Source organism: Diadema antillarum, unplaced genomic scaffold, assembly GCF_040938485.1.
Source record: "Diadema antillarum isolate AM-2024a unplaced genomic scaffold, OU_Dant_1.0 seq00000513_RagTag, whole genome shotgun sequence".
Classification (NCBI taxonomy): domain Eukaryota; kingdom Metazoa; phylum Echinodermata; class Echinoidea; order Diadematoida; family Diadematidae; genus Diadema; species Diadema antillarum.
In genome coordinates this window covers 476,792-489,204 of record NW_027271467.1, presented here as the reverse complement: position 1 = coordinate 489,204, position 12,413 = coordinate 476,792, and the positions used below count along the sequence as shown (strand labels likewise).

At 38.3% G+C, this 12,413-nt stretch overlaps 1 protein-coding gene across 1 annotated transcript in view; it reads right to left on the bottom strand.

Moving 5' to 3' along the window:
• Positions 1-5,700: 5,700 nt before the first annotated feature.
• Positions 5,701-12,413, bottom strand: part of LOC139734221 (protein fantom-like) — a 49,436-nt gene continuing 42,723 nt past the window's right edge. The window contains exons 33-35 of the mRNA XM_071645023.1: positions 8,854-8,938; positions 6,577-6,713; positions 5,701-5,855 (exon numbers count right to left, since the gene is read on the bottom strand). Of these exons, the coding sequence (XP_071501124.1) occupies positions 5,701-5,855; positions 6,577-6,713; positions 8,854-8,938 (377 nt within the window). The remainder of the gene's footprint in view (positions 5,856-6,576; positions 6,714-8,853; positions 8,939-12,413) is intronic.

Genomic DNA, 12,413 nt, shown 5'->3' with positions numbered 1-12,413 from the left:
CAACTTCAATCAGACATGTAGCAGAAGAAAGGACAGGCGAGGATTTGGTTGCTATAGAAACCAGTTCAGTCTTCATCTTCTTTATATGGCCTCTTTTCAAGTACGTCTCGTGGGTTTTGTACCTCTGCTAGTTGGATTTTTTTTTGATTAGCGGGTAATCACACAGATCAGGGGATGATTCGCAAGTAAATTTTCTCAAATTCTCCACAAGGTTCCAGTTGATCGTACTGTAGAAATGACTCATCCCCCATCCCCCAGATTTACATATCAAATTGGACAAAAGCCCAAGGATTCTAATGAAGGATCTGCATATCTCATCTCATTAGTCCAACAAGATATGGGAGAGCCTTTTTCTTTGTATTGAGTTAAGAGTCTTTGTAGTATCATTGGCTATCGCTGTTCTTTGAAGATGGATGATTGCCATTGATTGGCCTTGCCAGTGAGGTAAAAAAAGAAGCGCTTATCACAGATTAAAGAGACATGTTTCTTCACAGAGTCGGTCAATGAATTTTAAATCCCTCATACCTACAGAAGTACGCATACATATACGTGTGCAAGGATAGGCCGACAGAAGGGTCATGCGAAACGGAGGAAACCACAACAGTTCATCCATCAGAGAATGGCATAGTGTAGGGCAGTGTCGGACTTTGAATACATCGTAATTGTTTAATGCCAAATTTGCTTTAACCTGTAACCATGTTTGTTTGTTTTGTTTTTCTGCTGTTTGCATGCCTTATTGTATCATGTGTGTGTGTTTGGGGGGGGGGGGGATGGGAATGGGCAAAGAGGCATTAAAGCCACTGTTTACCATGGGAGAACTGCTTAAAAAGATTTCAAATTCTCACATTTGATGCATATGTATAGTTCAGTTGAATCACATACCATATCAGTTATAAAAATTTTGCAATATAGCCACAAATATACGGAGATACCACCAATTTTTTAAATAAACCATAACTGATAACTGGAGACGGTTTATTGTAGAAATTATCTTAATAGAACTCTTGTTCATATTTTGTATAGTTAACAATACCCAGCACAGATTATACTGAGTAATGTATACATTGGTTGTTTCTGTCTCATCTCACAATCGAGAACGATTTTGAAGCACTAAAGCTGGGGGGGGGGGGGGTTGTTAAAGTAAACAGTGGCTTTTCAATGTGTTCATGCACATGGCTTCTCTGTACACATGAGGAAATACATGGATGGCTCTGCTAAAGAATTTGAAGAGGATAATTAATTTATGAAACGTGTGTGTTTTCAGTTGCAAATTGTCTCACATGTATTCAGCTTCTGAAGGTATTACAGGAAAGGTACATATTCCTGGCAAGAATGCTAATTGTTGGTGTCAGGCAGTATGTGACATGATGAAAGAAAGAATTTCCAGGATATATTGGCCGTATTTGTATGTATATTAATATCAAATATTAAGAAATATGAAAGGTGCAAACGTATATAATTTGATTTTTTTTTTGTAAAATCCATTGTGTAAATAGGTATGAATGAATTTAAAAAAAAATTACTTTCCTGTCTGAAAAGGTGTAATTTCTACTAACTGTAGTGCCTGATTTATGGTATGTTTTTGAATTCAGCTTTTTCTTTATGACGGAGACGAGTGACATACAAGATTCTGAAGAGAAATGTTTCCTATGTCTGCATGAGAAAGTGTCTGTGCTACATGTGTGTGTGTATGCATAAACATGAGCATTGGTTTTAATACTGGGGGATAGAATTGAGACAATTGACACTTTCCTGAAATGAACCAAACCGTACTGTACCCGAGCCAGAGGAGCGCTTGAACGCTCCTATAGTGTACCGTACCGGACTAAACCGAGCATTTAAAAGTGGACCACTTCCCGATGTGATCCAAAAGTGGTCCAAAACGTACAGGGAGTTGGCATGTGAAGAATGCATGTAACATGTATACGTCACAATACAAAGAGTTCATTCCCCACTTGTTTGGGACATCTGTAAGTAGTTTAAGCACGCCAGGTGAATGACCCTGTTGGTACAAAATGTGTGACCGCCTCTAAAAATGCCTCATGGGTACGTTTTTTCCACAGAACGCTCAAACGCTCCAAATCTGGCACAATGTGGTTCACTACACTTTGGTTCTGTTCACTTTGGTTCGCTTTTGAGAGCTTAAAAGCACCCAAAGTTTCATGATCACGGCACTTACGTTGATACTTTTGTAGGACCATCATGATATTCAACCTAAATTTCTGGGTTGTATCTATGATAAGTAAACTCTTCGCAAACTCATTTCATGATTTTTAGAGATAATGATAATAGTAGCACACAGTATTTCTCCACTTGCAGTCATCACACATGTATAACATATTGATTAGTATTGTAGTCCTTTTAACACATTCCCACCAACAGAGTCTGTACAAACAACTTCACAATGCACGTAGATGACATCAACAAGTCCATAAAAGAAGCCATTAAGATTGTTTAATACACTGTACAAAGCATGAATAATGTTACATAATATACAAACTTTACTTCGTAAGTATTTCACGCATGAGCGTACAACGTCACACAGTGGACATTATGCAAGTCTGCTGCACAGACTGCCTTCTGAATACTTCAATACTCCTGAAAGTACACTCTCTGTGTAACTGTAATTGCACATTTTCTTTCCTCCATACTTTCACGAACACTAGACCAAATATGCAAGCATGTGCTGCCTGCTTGATGGACATACAATATCACAATATAATACACAGCAGTATTTATCTGACCAATGAGCATTCGTTTCATTTCCAAATCTGTCAAGCTCATATCAAACATAGGTCCTGTTGAATACTCCTTTCAGGTCTTTTAATTCCTGTCCAGCATCACCATGATGCTCTTAAATCTGTACCTCACCCCTCCCCCATGATGCAAGGTAGAACAAAAAATGAAAATAAAATAAAATACATGTAGATAAAGATGAACCAGATATTTCCTCTTTGCATTATCACATGGCTCAACTGATAGAGTAAGAGAATGCCTATTTAGGTTGATATCACACCTGTAGCAAGAAGATTACTCTTGACAGAGGTATGCAAAAGACTTTATTCCTCCGAACACTGGAAGAAAAGGATGGACCAATCGGTAATATATCAAGAGCAAAGGAGAATTAGTCATGCCAAATAGGAGACCATTTCCTGCACGTCCTAATTGAATGAATAACAGCTTAACTTGGATCCTGCTCAGTGCTAGCTGTAATCAATCTTACGTGATTGATATATTCTGTGACATTTTGGGAACTTCAACATGCACACCTGAGTCTTTGATTGGGGTGTTTGTTTTGTTTCAATATACTTTGTTTTCTATCTGTCTGTCTGTCTGACTTCTTATTATTACATATCAGCGGATTTGTTTCCATCAAATGGAGCAAACAACAACAACATAGCTTGATTGAAGCAAATTGATAGCGGGTTCAGCCCTAATCTTGATGACGGGAAAAGACACGCAGCACAAACAGAAAACAGGTGAAAAGGGTCTCGGAAATCTGTCTTATCTCCTTTGAATAAATACATGATAGATGGCATGTAATGGATGCGGGAGCAATCACTCTAACGAGAAAAGTGAAATCCTGCGGAGCCGCTGACTCCTCGAGAGAATTTGGATGACAGAATTCCACAGACCAATTCCTGAGCTGGGTGATGGACTGGTTATATGAATTACATGTTTGCCCTGACAAAAAAAACAACAAAAAAACAAAAAAACACAGCAGCCACTTTGAAAAAGGAAGAGGAGGAGGAGGAGAAGGAGGGATGGGGAAGTAACGGGAGGGGTTGGGATGGAGGAAGGCGAGTGTGTCTGGGGGAAATGTTGACAAGAGTGGTTTGGGGGTCGGAGCTGAGAATAGTTAATAGAACATTTACAGCAAATAAAGATAAAGGGGAATCCAACTGTAACGAGATGGAAAGGTCCAGCTAATTCAACTTGTTGTATCCAGACTCTCGTATACATATCTTTGGACCACATCCATAAATGTACACTGTATGAATATGCTGTGGTAAAATGGGTTACTTTGATAGTTAAACGCATTATCAATGAGCAGGAAGATGGAAAACACAAAAAGAAAGTGCTACAAGAATTTTCGTGAAAAACAAACACATTATTCTCTCTGCTTGTCAAATTTGTAACTTATACAGTAATCATGTTCAGACACGACCAACCTTTTGTCGAGTATGATAATAAATCTTCCCCTTGTTTACACGTCATCTTTAAATTGTACCTAAGGAATCTACAACACTGTTATTTGTGCCAAGCGATAATGCTTTCTTGTTTCTTTCAGACACAATCAGATTATAAGGTGGATAACCCCCTTCCCTCCGGCATTGTATTTGGATGAGTGAATACAGAAATAGAGATTGAGGAGCTATATTAAATCTTAATTCAGGAGCTACTGTATATTAAATGTAAAATTGAGGAGCTACTGTATATCAAATGTTGATTGAGGAGCTACTGTATATTAAATGTTAATTGAGGAGCTATATTAAAATCAAGTGATTATTGGAGAACACAGTGAAATAGAGCAAATTGAATTGGGTAAATATCAATTGTTATTAGTCTCTGTTGTTGACTATTACCCTAGAAACAAATACTTAATTGGAAGAAAACAATTCGTGTGTTCCAGTTTCTCAAATTTGCATTAACTAAATGTGTGTGTCACGAGATGAAAAAGATAATTTCCACCCAAAGTATGAACGGATCAAGCAAAATAAAGATGAGATATTTCATATAAGAAAGGTATTGCAAATGGGAAAAAATAACATCTTGGCCAAGGTATTTCAGAGGCATAAATTCTCTATAAATATGAATAGAAGCACACCAAAAATATGAATATCTTTCTTTTAATAATGTCATGTGAACAGCCCACATACCAAAAACACTCATTGGCAAGTATGGAAAGTAGCTATTCAACATAGTTTGCTGGTTTTAACAGTGCTTCATTTTGGCTGGTTTGATTTGAGACAGAAACTTTCATTACATCCGCAAATATTCTCCTTTGCTTTTCTGTGTTTTTTGGGGGTGAAATTTCTCTCACAATAATACAAACCTCAAATTCCAATAGGTGAACACACATAAGTCAGTTGTGACCCGACAATCTGCCTCGTTAAAAGTGGACTCCCGTTGTAATGTATCCAACCTTGTTATAATGGGATTCCCCAGTATTTGTGTAAGTTACTGTCTGGTGGTCCTTGAGCAAACCCATTTTTCCATTGAAGTTTTGTCTACAGATGGCAGTTTCTTTGCTTGCAGGAAGAAAGGTGTATCTTTTTGCCGATGATAGTATAAAACAACATACATGTCCTTTAAATTTCTCCTTATTGAAATTTCTAGAGGTTGTGAGTACTTCATATGTCTTCCAAGCAACATTTTGATCCAACCAGTCAACATTTTTCAATTCATGAAATTCTTCCACCGATGTAGGGCAATTGTCAATCAGTTGCAGTCAAAATTTACCAGCCCAAGGTGACAATGAATTTAAAAACATTTGATTCACTGATATCCATGCCAGATAATCTCCAGTACCACTGAAGAGACATACAGTTTATGCTCGTCACCTCAGCTTAAAGGTTGTCAACTACTTGCAATATATTAATCTTGCCAGTGTAAATTGTGACATTCCGCTGTTGATACAATACAGGTATTCCACATCAGAAGCCAGCACATTGTGTGTGTGTTTGTGTATCCATGTCATCATAATTCTTCATCAGTGTCGATGTCGCCATCATCATCCTCCTCCTCCTCTTCCACCATTTGCATCTCCCTCTGAATGGCTGTGAGGGCAGCAACACACTCCACCGTCACTCCCATCACAGCGATAACCGTGGTCCCATCCGTGGCACTGTACACTGTCAATTGAGGGGTGGGTGGAAAATGTCTTTAACAAGACAAGTTCTGGTGGAGCACTCTTCTAAGGACATATAAAGGCCCATTCAGGTATACCGAGCAAAGTTCAGATTGTACTGTGGTTTGGAACGTTTCGCTCATGGGTGGACAGGCAGAATAATCAAAACAATTAGTAAGATTGGACATTTCTAATTTCATGAGAAGATTTGTTTTGAATGACAATCACTTTTTTCCTTTGTTTTGTTTTGTTTTGTTTTTACTTTGCTTTAATGTCACAACACATAAGAGTTGGGAACATGCATGTGTCTAATCTCATTAATACATCACCACTCATGAAAAAGCTGAAAAATAGACACACTTACATGCCTTAACATTCATTACTATGTCAAAAAATTGTCAGAATCATTTGCATAAAAAAGAACATGAGATGCTGTAGTAAGTGCAGGTAGTAACAGCATGGCAATAAATACAATGTACTCTTTTCTGCTTATTGTCATATCAGAGAAATCAGGGGGCCGATCCAGGAATTCTGTAAAGAGGGGGCACCTCTACAAAAAAAGGGGGGGGGGGTGCACGCACACACCCCTCCCCACATTTTTTTCTTTTTATTGCTTTTGTTGAAAAAATATAAATAAAGGGGGGCGCGAGCCCGGTGCCGTCCTCCCTGGATCCGCCACTGGAAAGAATACAGACTAGAAGCAAGAAATTGCAATGATAACCCACCATCGACTTCTCCATCGATCATGTCCCGCCCCTCCTCCAGCATGGCCCGGAGGTCTACGTAGGCGTGGCCAACCTCCACACACTCTGCATCCTCCTGCTCCTCCTCCGGTGGCTCGCTGACAACAGTCAGTCGGAGTCTGAAATTGTCGGGATGAGAGGGATTGGTTCATCCCACTCTCTTTTTTTTTTCTTTTGTCTGTTTCCTTCATCCTTCTTTTACTCTGTTCATTTCATCACTTCATGCAGTTCATCAAATTTACTATGTTCATTTACTCCACTTAAAACCAAGTCCATAAGTTAGCATTAATACTAGTGACTATGAAATGTTATCCCAAATTTGAAGAGTAATTGAGGGCTAGTGAAGGCTGCTTTGCGTGATATCTTGTGCATCAATACTACAAACCTTGGAACATTTGAACAAGACTGTAAAAGAATTGACATAAAAAGAAGTATCCTAACATTTTTGAGGAATGTAAACTTCATATGGCTTATTACACTGACTCAAAGTTGGATGACCCAAGGAGGTTTGAGAAATGGAGTAACAACAGTGTTATTCCCTTTGATCCTATGTTTGGTGCCGCCACTAAGAAATATTTGAAGAATGTGCTAAACTGGAGCTGCCTCGCAGATAGAAAGACAATTGATTCACGTGGCATTGCATCATGACTCGTCACTCTCAATGGAAGATATGTCTTTATGATGGCAATTATTTTTCGCTGTCCCTTCTTATGAAACATGAGCGGTACATACACTGTAAAGCTACAGACAAAGGGATGCGCGAATAAAAATTCTGAAAAAATTGATGAAATAAGAATTAAAATTACCTGACTTTACATGTTTTTTACTGTGTCAGTTTCATTTGTCGGAAGTGGTCGGAAAGATGATAAAATCAACTTTCCAGTAAGGGTGCAGTTCAAATATTTTTAATACATACGGCTCAGATTTACACTTTTTGACATAATCCTGGACAGTAGGATACTTTCTTTTACATATGCCTTATCATTCACTGAAATATCCTTTAATACGAAAACAAACAAAATATAGCCGACATTACGTTAACATTCCAAATGAATCATCTCCTTTCTCGGAGAGACGGCGGCATCGAACCCCGATCATCAAAGTCACAAATCCACCTGTGGATCCAGCTGTTTGAATGACTACAGCCAGTTGGAACTCCATCTCTCAAACCTCCTTGGATGACCTTAATACTGCTGCTGTTTGAGACATGTGTGCTTCTCATTCTTATTATCCTTCTTGGTTTTTTTGTTTTTATTACTCTATCACTATTACAGTCAGTACTACTGCAGGGCTTCACATTAGCAGTGGCCTGGGGCCACTAAGAATTGATGTTGGCCACCAAATTTCCAAAAAAGTTATCTTTTGGTGGCCTGATTGGACAGCTTAAGTTGAAAATAAAAATGTATATAATCTTCTATTTTGGGCCATTGCACATCTTTTTTGCACCAAAATTTCAAATTCAAAGAATTGAGTGGCCCAAGTTTAGTGGGCCACCAGAGAAAAATGTTTGTGTTGAGTCCTGACTAAAGGCATTATGGATTACTTTTGCTCATCATTGTACTCATCATCATCATCATCACTGGCATCATTATTCTCATCATCATCATCATCATCACCACGATCACTGCTATCATTGTCATCACCATCATCCTCACCATCACCATGATCACTGGCATCATTGTCATCACCATCATCCTCACCATCACCATGATCACTGCTATCATTGTCATCATCATCATCACCATAATCACTGGCATCATTGTCATCATCATTGTCACCTTCACCATGATCACTGGCATCATTGTTCTCATCATCATCCTCACTATCACCATGATCTTTGCATCATTGTCCTCCTCCTCCTCACAATCATCATCATCATCATGATCATTGCTATAATTGTCATCACCATCATCACCATAATCACTGGCATCATTGTCATCATCATTGTCACCTTCACCATGATCACTGGCATCATTGTTCTCATCATCATCCTCACTATCACCATGATCTTTGCGTCATTGTCCTCCTCCTCCTCACAATCATCATCATCATCATGATCATTGCTATAATTGTCATCACCATCATCCTCATCATCACCATGATCACTGGCATCATTGTCCTTATCATCATCCTCACCATCACCATAATCACTGCCATCATTGTCATCATCATCATCATAATTAGTCCCTTGACATATATTGTACATGTATCACTTAAATAATTGGGGTTCCTCATGAGAGTCTAGTGGCCCAAACTCACCTTCCCTGCTCAGCGTGCTCTGGTCTCAGGAAGTCAGCCAGGTATTCCCTCCTCGTCGCGTGGTTCTCGGCATCAACGTAGATCACTGTGTGAAGGCAGTGGGTTTAAAGCACATATCAGTGTGAGTGAGGAATACACTATCACATTCAAATATCACATTAAAACAGCATAATGTTGTGTGTGTGTGTGTGTTTGTGTGTATGTGTGAGGGAGAGAGAGAGAGAAAGACAACCGAACGTCATCTCACGCACCGTTACATGTGCCTACGGTATTATGATGATATCGACTGCCTTCACCTTTGATGTAACATACTTCTCATACATGTATTACATAGTCACATTTACTTTCAAATCAGAAATATTTGCGACATGAGATTTTTGCGAATTGGTGCCGACAGCCTTTTTTTTTGTGGCATGAAATTTTTGCAAAGTGCCACTTGTATGCATAGAGTGCAGACAAGGACTTGGGCTTTATCTCAATTTTGCACGTCTCGGCTCCTCATGAAATTTGCAAAAACTTACATGCACGCGAAAATGTTTGGTTTTACAGTAATCCATGAATTTTCAGCATTTAAGTTTTTCAGACCACTGACTCTTGATTGTGAGGTCATTCACTGACGTCCTCTAGGCAGATGTAGATGTAACCTCATGCAAGGGGCTTTACCCTGACTGCCTAGTAACTCCAAGGGGACCTAAAGCTGCTCATCCCATGTACTGTATATGCCGAATATTTCACGAGGTTTTTATGTTTGCGAATTTTGCGAGTCAGGTGCTATTTGCCAAATTAAAGACACACGAAAATAACGACTCTGATCCCGATATGACTGTGACGCAGATCTATACATTCTTTCGTGCAGCACAGTACTCCATAATCGCGGATTCAACCACTCACAGAATTGTTGGCAAGTCTTCATTTGCAAAAAATTTAGACTCACTAAACATATTGCATATACAGTAATTTGTTCAAAGGTATACAAGTGCTTCCTAAATAATATTGTTAATGAATCCAAAAAGAGAAACAAGGACTCCTTCTACAGGAGGTTGAAAGAGAGTGCATGCAATGAAAATTGATGTCATAATAAGCAAGATATTACAAATGACATTATCATTATCATCATCATCATCATCATCATCATCATCATCTCTACCTCCTAATTTGTTTCTCTACCTTCATCAGTAACAGCATCATTGTCATTATCATCAGCACTTTGAATTATTATTACCTTAATATTCATCATTACCACCATCGCGAAAGAAAATTTCAATTTATTGATGGCAAGCGTGACAGTTTTCTAAGCCTGCCAATGAGTGCAAGGTCCCTAGTAAAAGGTGGGACACACAATTAAGACCACTTTGTTTTGCATATAACTCAACCATTAGAAAACCGATTTTCATCAAATAAACTTTAAGATCCTCTTAGTATCATATGCTCTTTAATATTTCATGTATACATGGTTTCTAATCATTTTGCAAACAGTTACAGCCTGAATCCCCATCTCAACCAACACTATATCATCCCTATAAGCATATATGCATTCATTCCTTACAGTTAATCTGAGTAGGCACTGGCATTATTACACCATACAATTTATTCTAATGCCAAAATACTGTCTGAGGAGGTGGAAACAAATCTTATAGAGAATAGATGAAGCTTGGCAATCAGAGATTTCACTTTTGTGGTATCTTCTAGTTACACTGTATGTGTACCTTAAAGGCAAAACATAGGTAGTTATGTATACCTTAAAGGCAAAACAATGCATTAATTTTTTTGCAGCTAATCTGAGCAGGCATTAGAGCTGAAATCTGTATATGATTTATTCTGATGCCAAAACACTGTCTAAGGAGGTGGAAAGAGATCTAAGAAGAATTGAAGAAGTCTAGCTGGCTATTAGAGATTTCATTTTTGTGGTATCTTCCAGTTATGTATACCTTACAAGAAAAACATACGTACTAATGTACACCTTAAAGGCAAAACAATGGATTAATTTCTTACAGCTAATCTGAGTAGGCATTAGAGCTGAAATCTGTATATGATTTATTCTGATGCCAAAACACTGTCTGTGGAGGTGGAAAGGAATCTGAGAGGAATTGCAGAAGCCTGGCTGTAAGGGATTCCACATTTGTGGTATCCTTTAGTAATGTATACCTTGAAGGCAAAACATAGTAAGCAAATAATCATTTGCTGCGAGGGCGATGATACAATTTAACAATTTGACAATTTAACATCACCAAGCTGATCCACAAGGTGTCTATGAGGCAGAACCGCAGGTGAGAGCTGAAAGAAACCTCAGGGATCACCAAGGCGATGTCACATTGTATCCATTGCCAGAGAAATAGGAGATGATTACATGTATTTGCTCTATATCCCACATCCATTACAAACTTGAGGTTTGATAAAAATGTATTCCATTAACCACGCAGATTTCATTTTTTAAAATTGTGCTGAATGTTACGACACAGGTGGTAGTACCATACAACCACAGTCCGCGACATGGCAGCAGTCGAATGAACAAGACTAACATAACATCTCAGACAATAACAAGTGATACTACTGTATCAATAATTGTGCAATGTGTGCCACTACTGTAGAACTTGGTAGCTACTCGTGTGGCTGATAGATGCAAGCAATACCTCTATCAATTTTAATTGCGGGTACTATTATGTAAAAAGTGCTCATGAAAAAGACGATCACATATGTTATAGTACCATGAAATGGATGTTGGGAGAAAGAAATCTCTCGACCAAGTGTTTCAAATTCAAGTAATCCCATTGGTCAAACATACTTATGTGGGATATAACTATGAATACCTTAAAGGCAAAACATAGTTAGTTATGAATACCTTAAAGGCAAAACATAATTCTCAGAAGCACACAAAATTCATCTTTCATCAATTAAGATTTGCTTGAAAAATACTAAAAGGGACTTTTCTGGTTGACAAGATTTGCCATGATAATGACTTGGTTTGGAGCATTTTTGAGACCAAAAGTGTAAAATAAGACTTGATGTACGTGACTTCCATTCCCGAAGCTCCTTCCCTGCTCAGCACTGGGTATGTAGAATGTCATACAGTGATCAATCATGCCCTTGCAATTGTTATTTCCCAACAAGCTGCATGTGATTTACTTGTGCTTGAAAGAGTGACGGATACTGCTTCAGTCTGATTTGTCATTTATTGATAACCTATCATAAAACATTAAATAGTAACCATCACCTTTGGATACATTTTCTGATTGCAATACTTTGTCATTATCTAACTGAAATTGTGTCATTATCTAACTGAAATTGTGTCATCTCAGAGTTATTTTGCACATTTCACACAAATCATATGAGTACATTTTTGGGCAAAAATCAACAGTTTCTGTATTCCTATCAAAACTATGTTTTCCCATGTTAGGGCAACTACTCAAGACCCTTCCCCTAACTGTAACCCTAATCCTAATCCTGAACCTAATCCAAACCTTAACCCAAACTCTAACCCTAAACGTAACCCTAACCCTAATCCTTCTACTGCACCACCGCTGGAGAGCAAAACAAGAAACCAACAGGTCCTCTCAGTACAT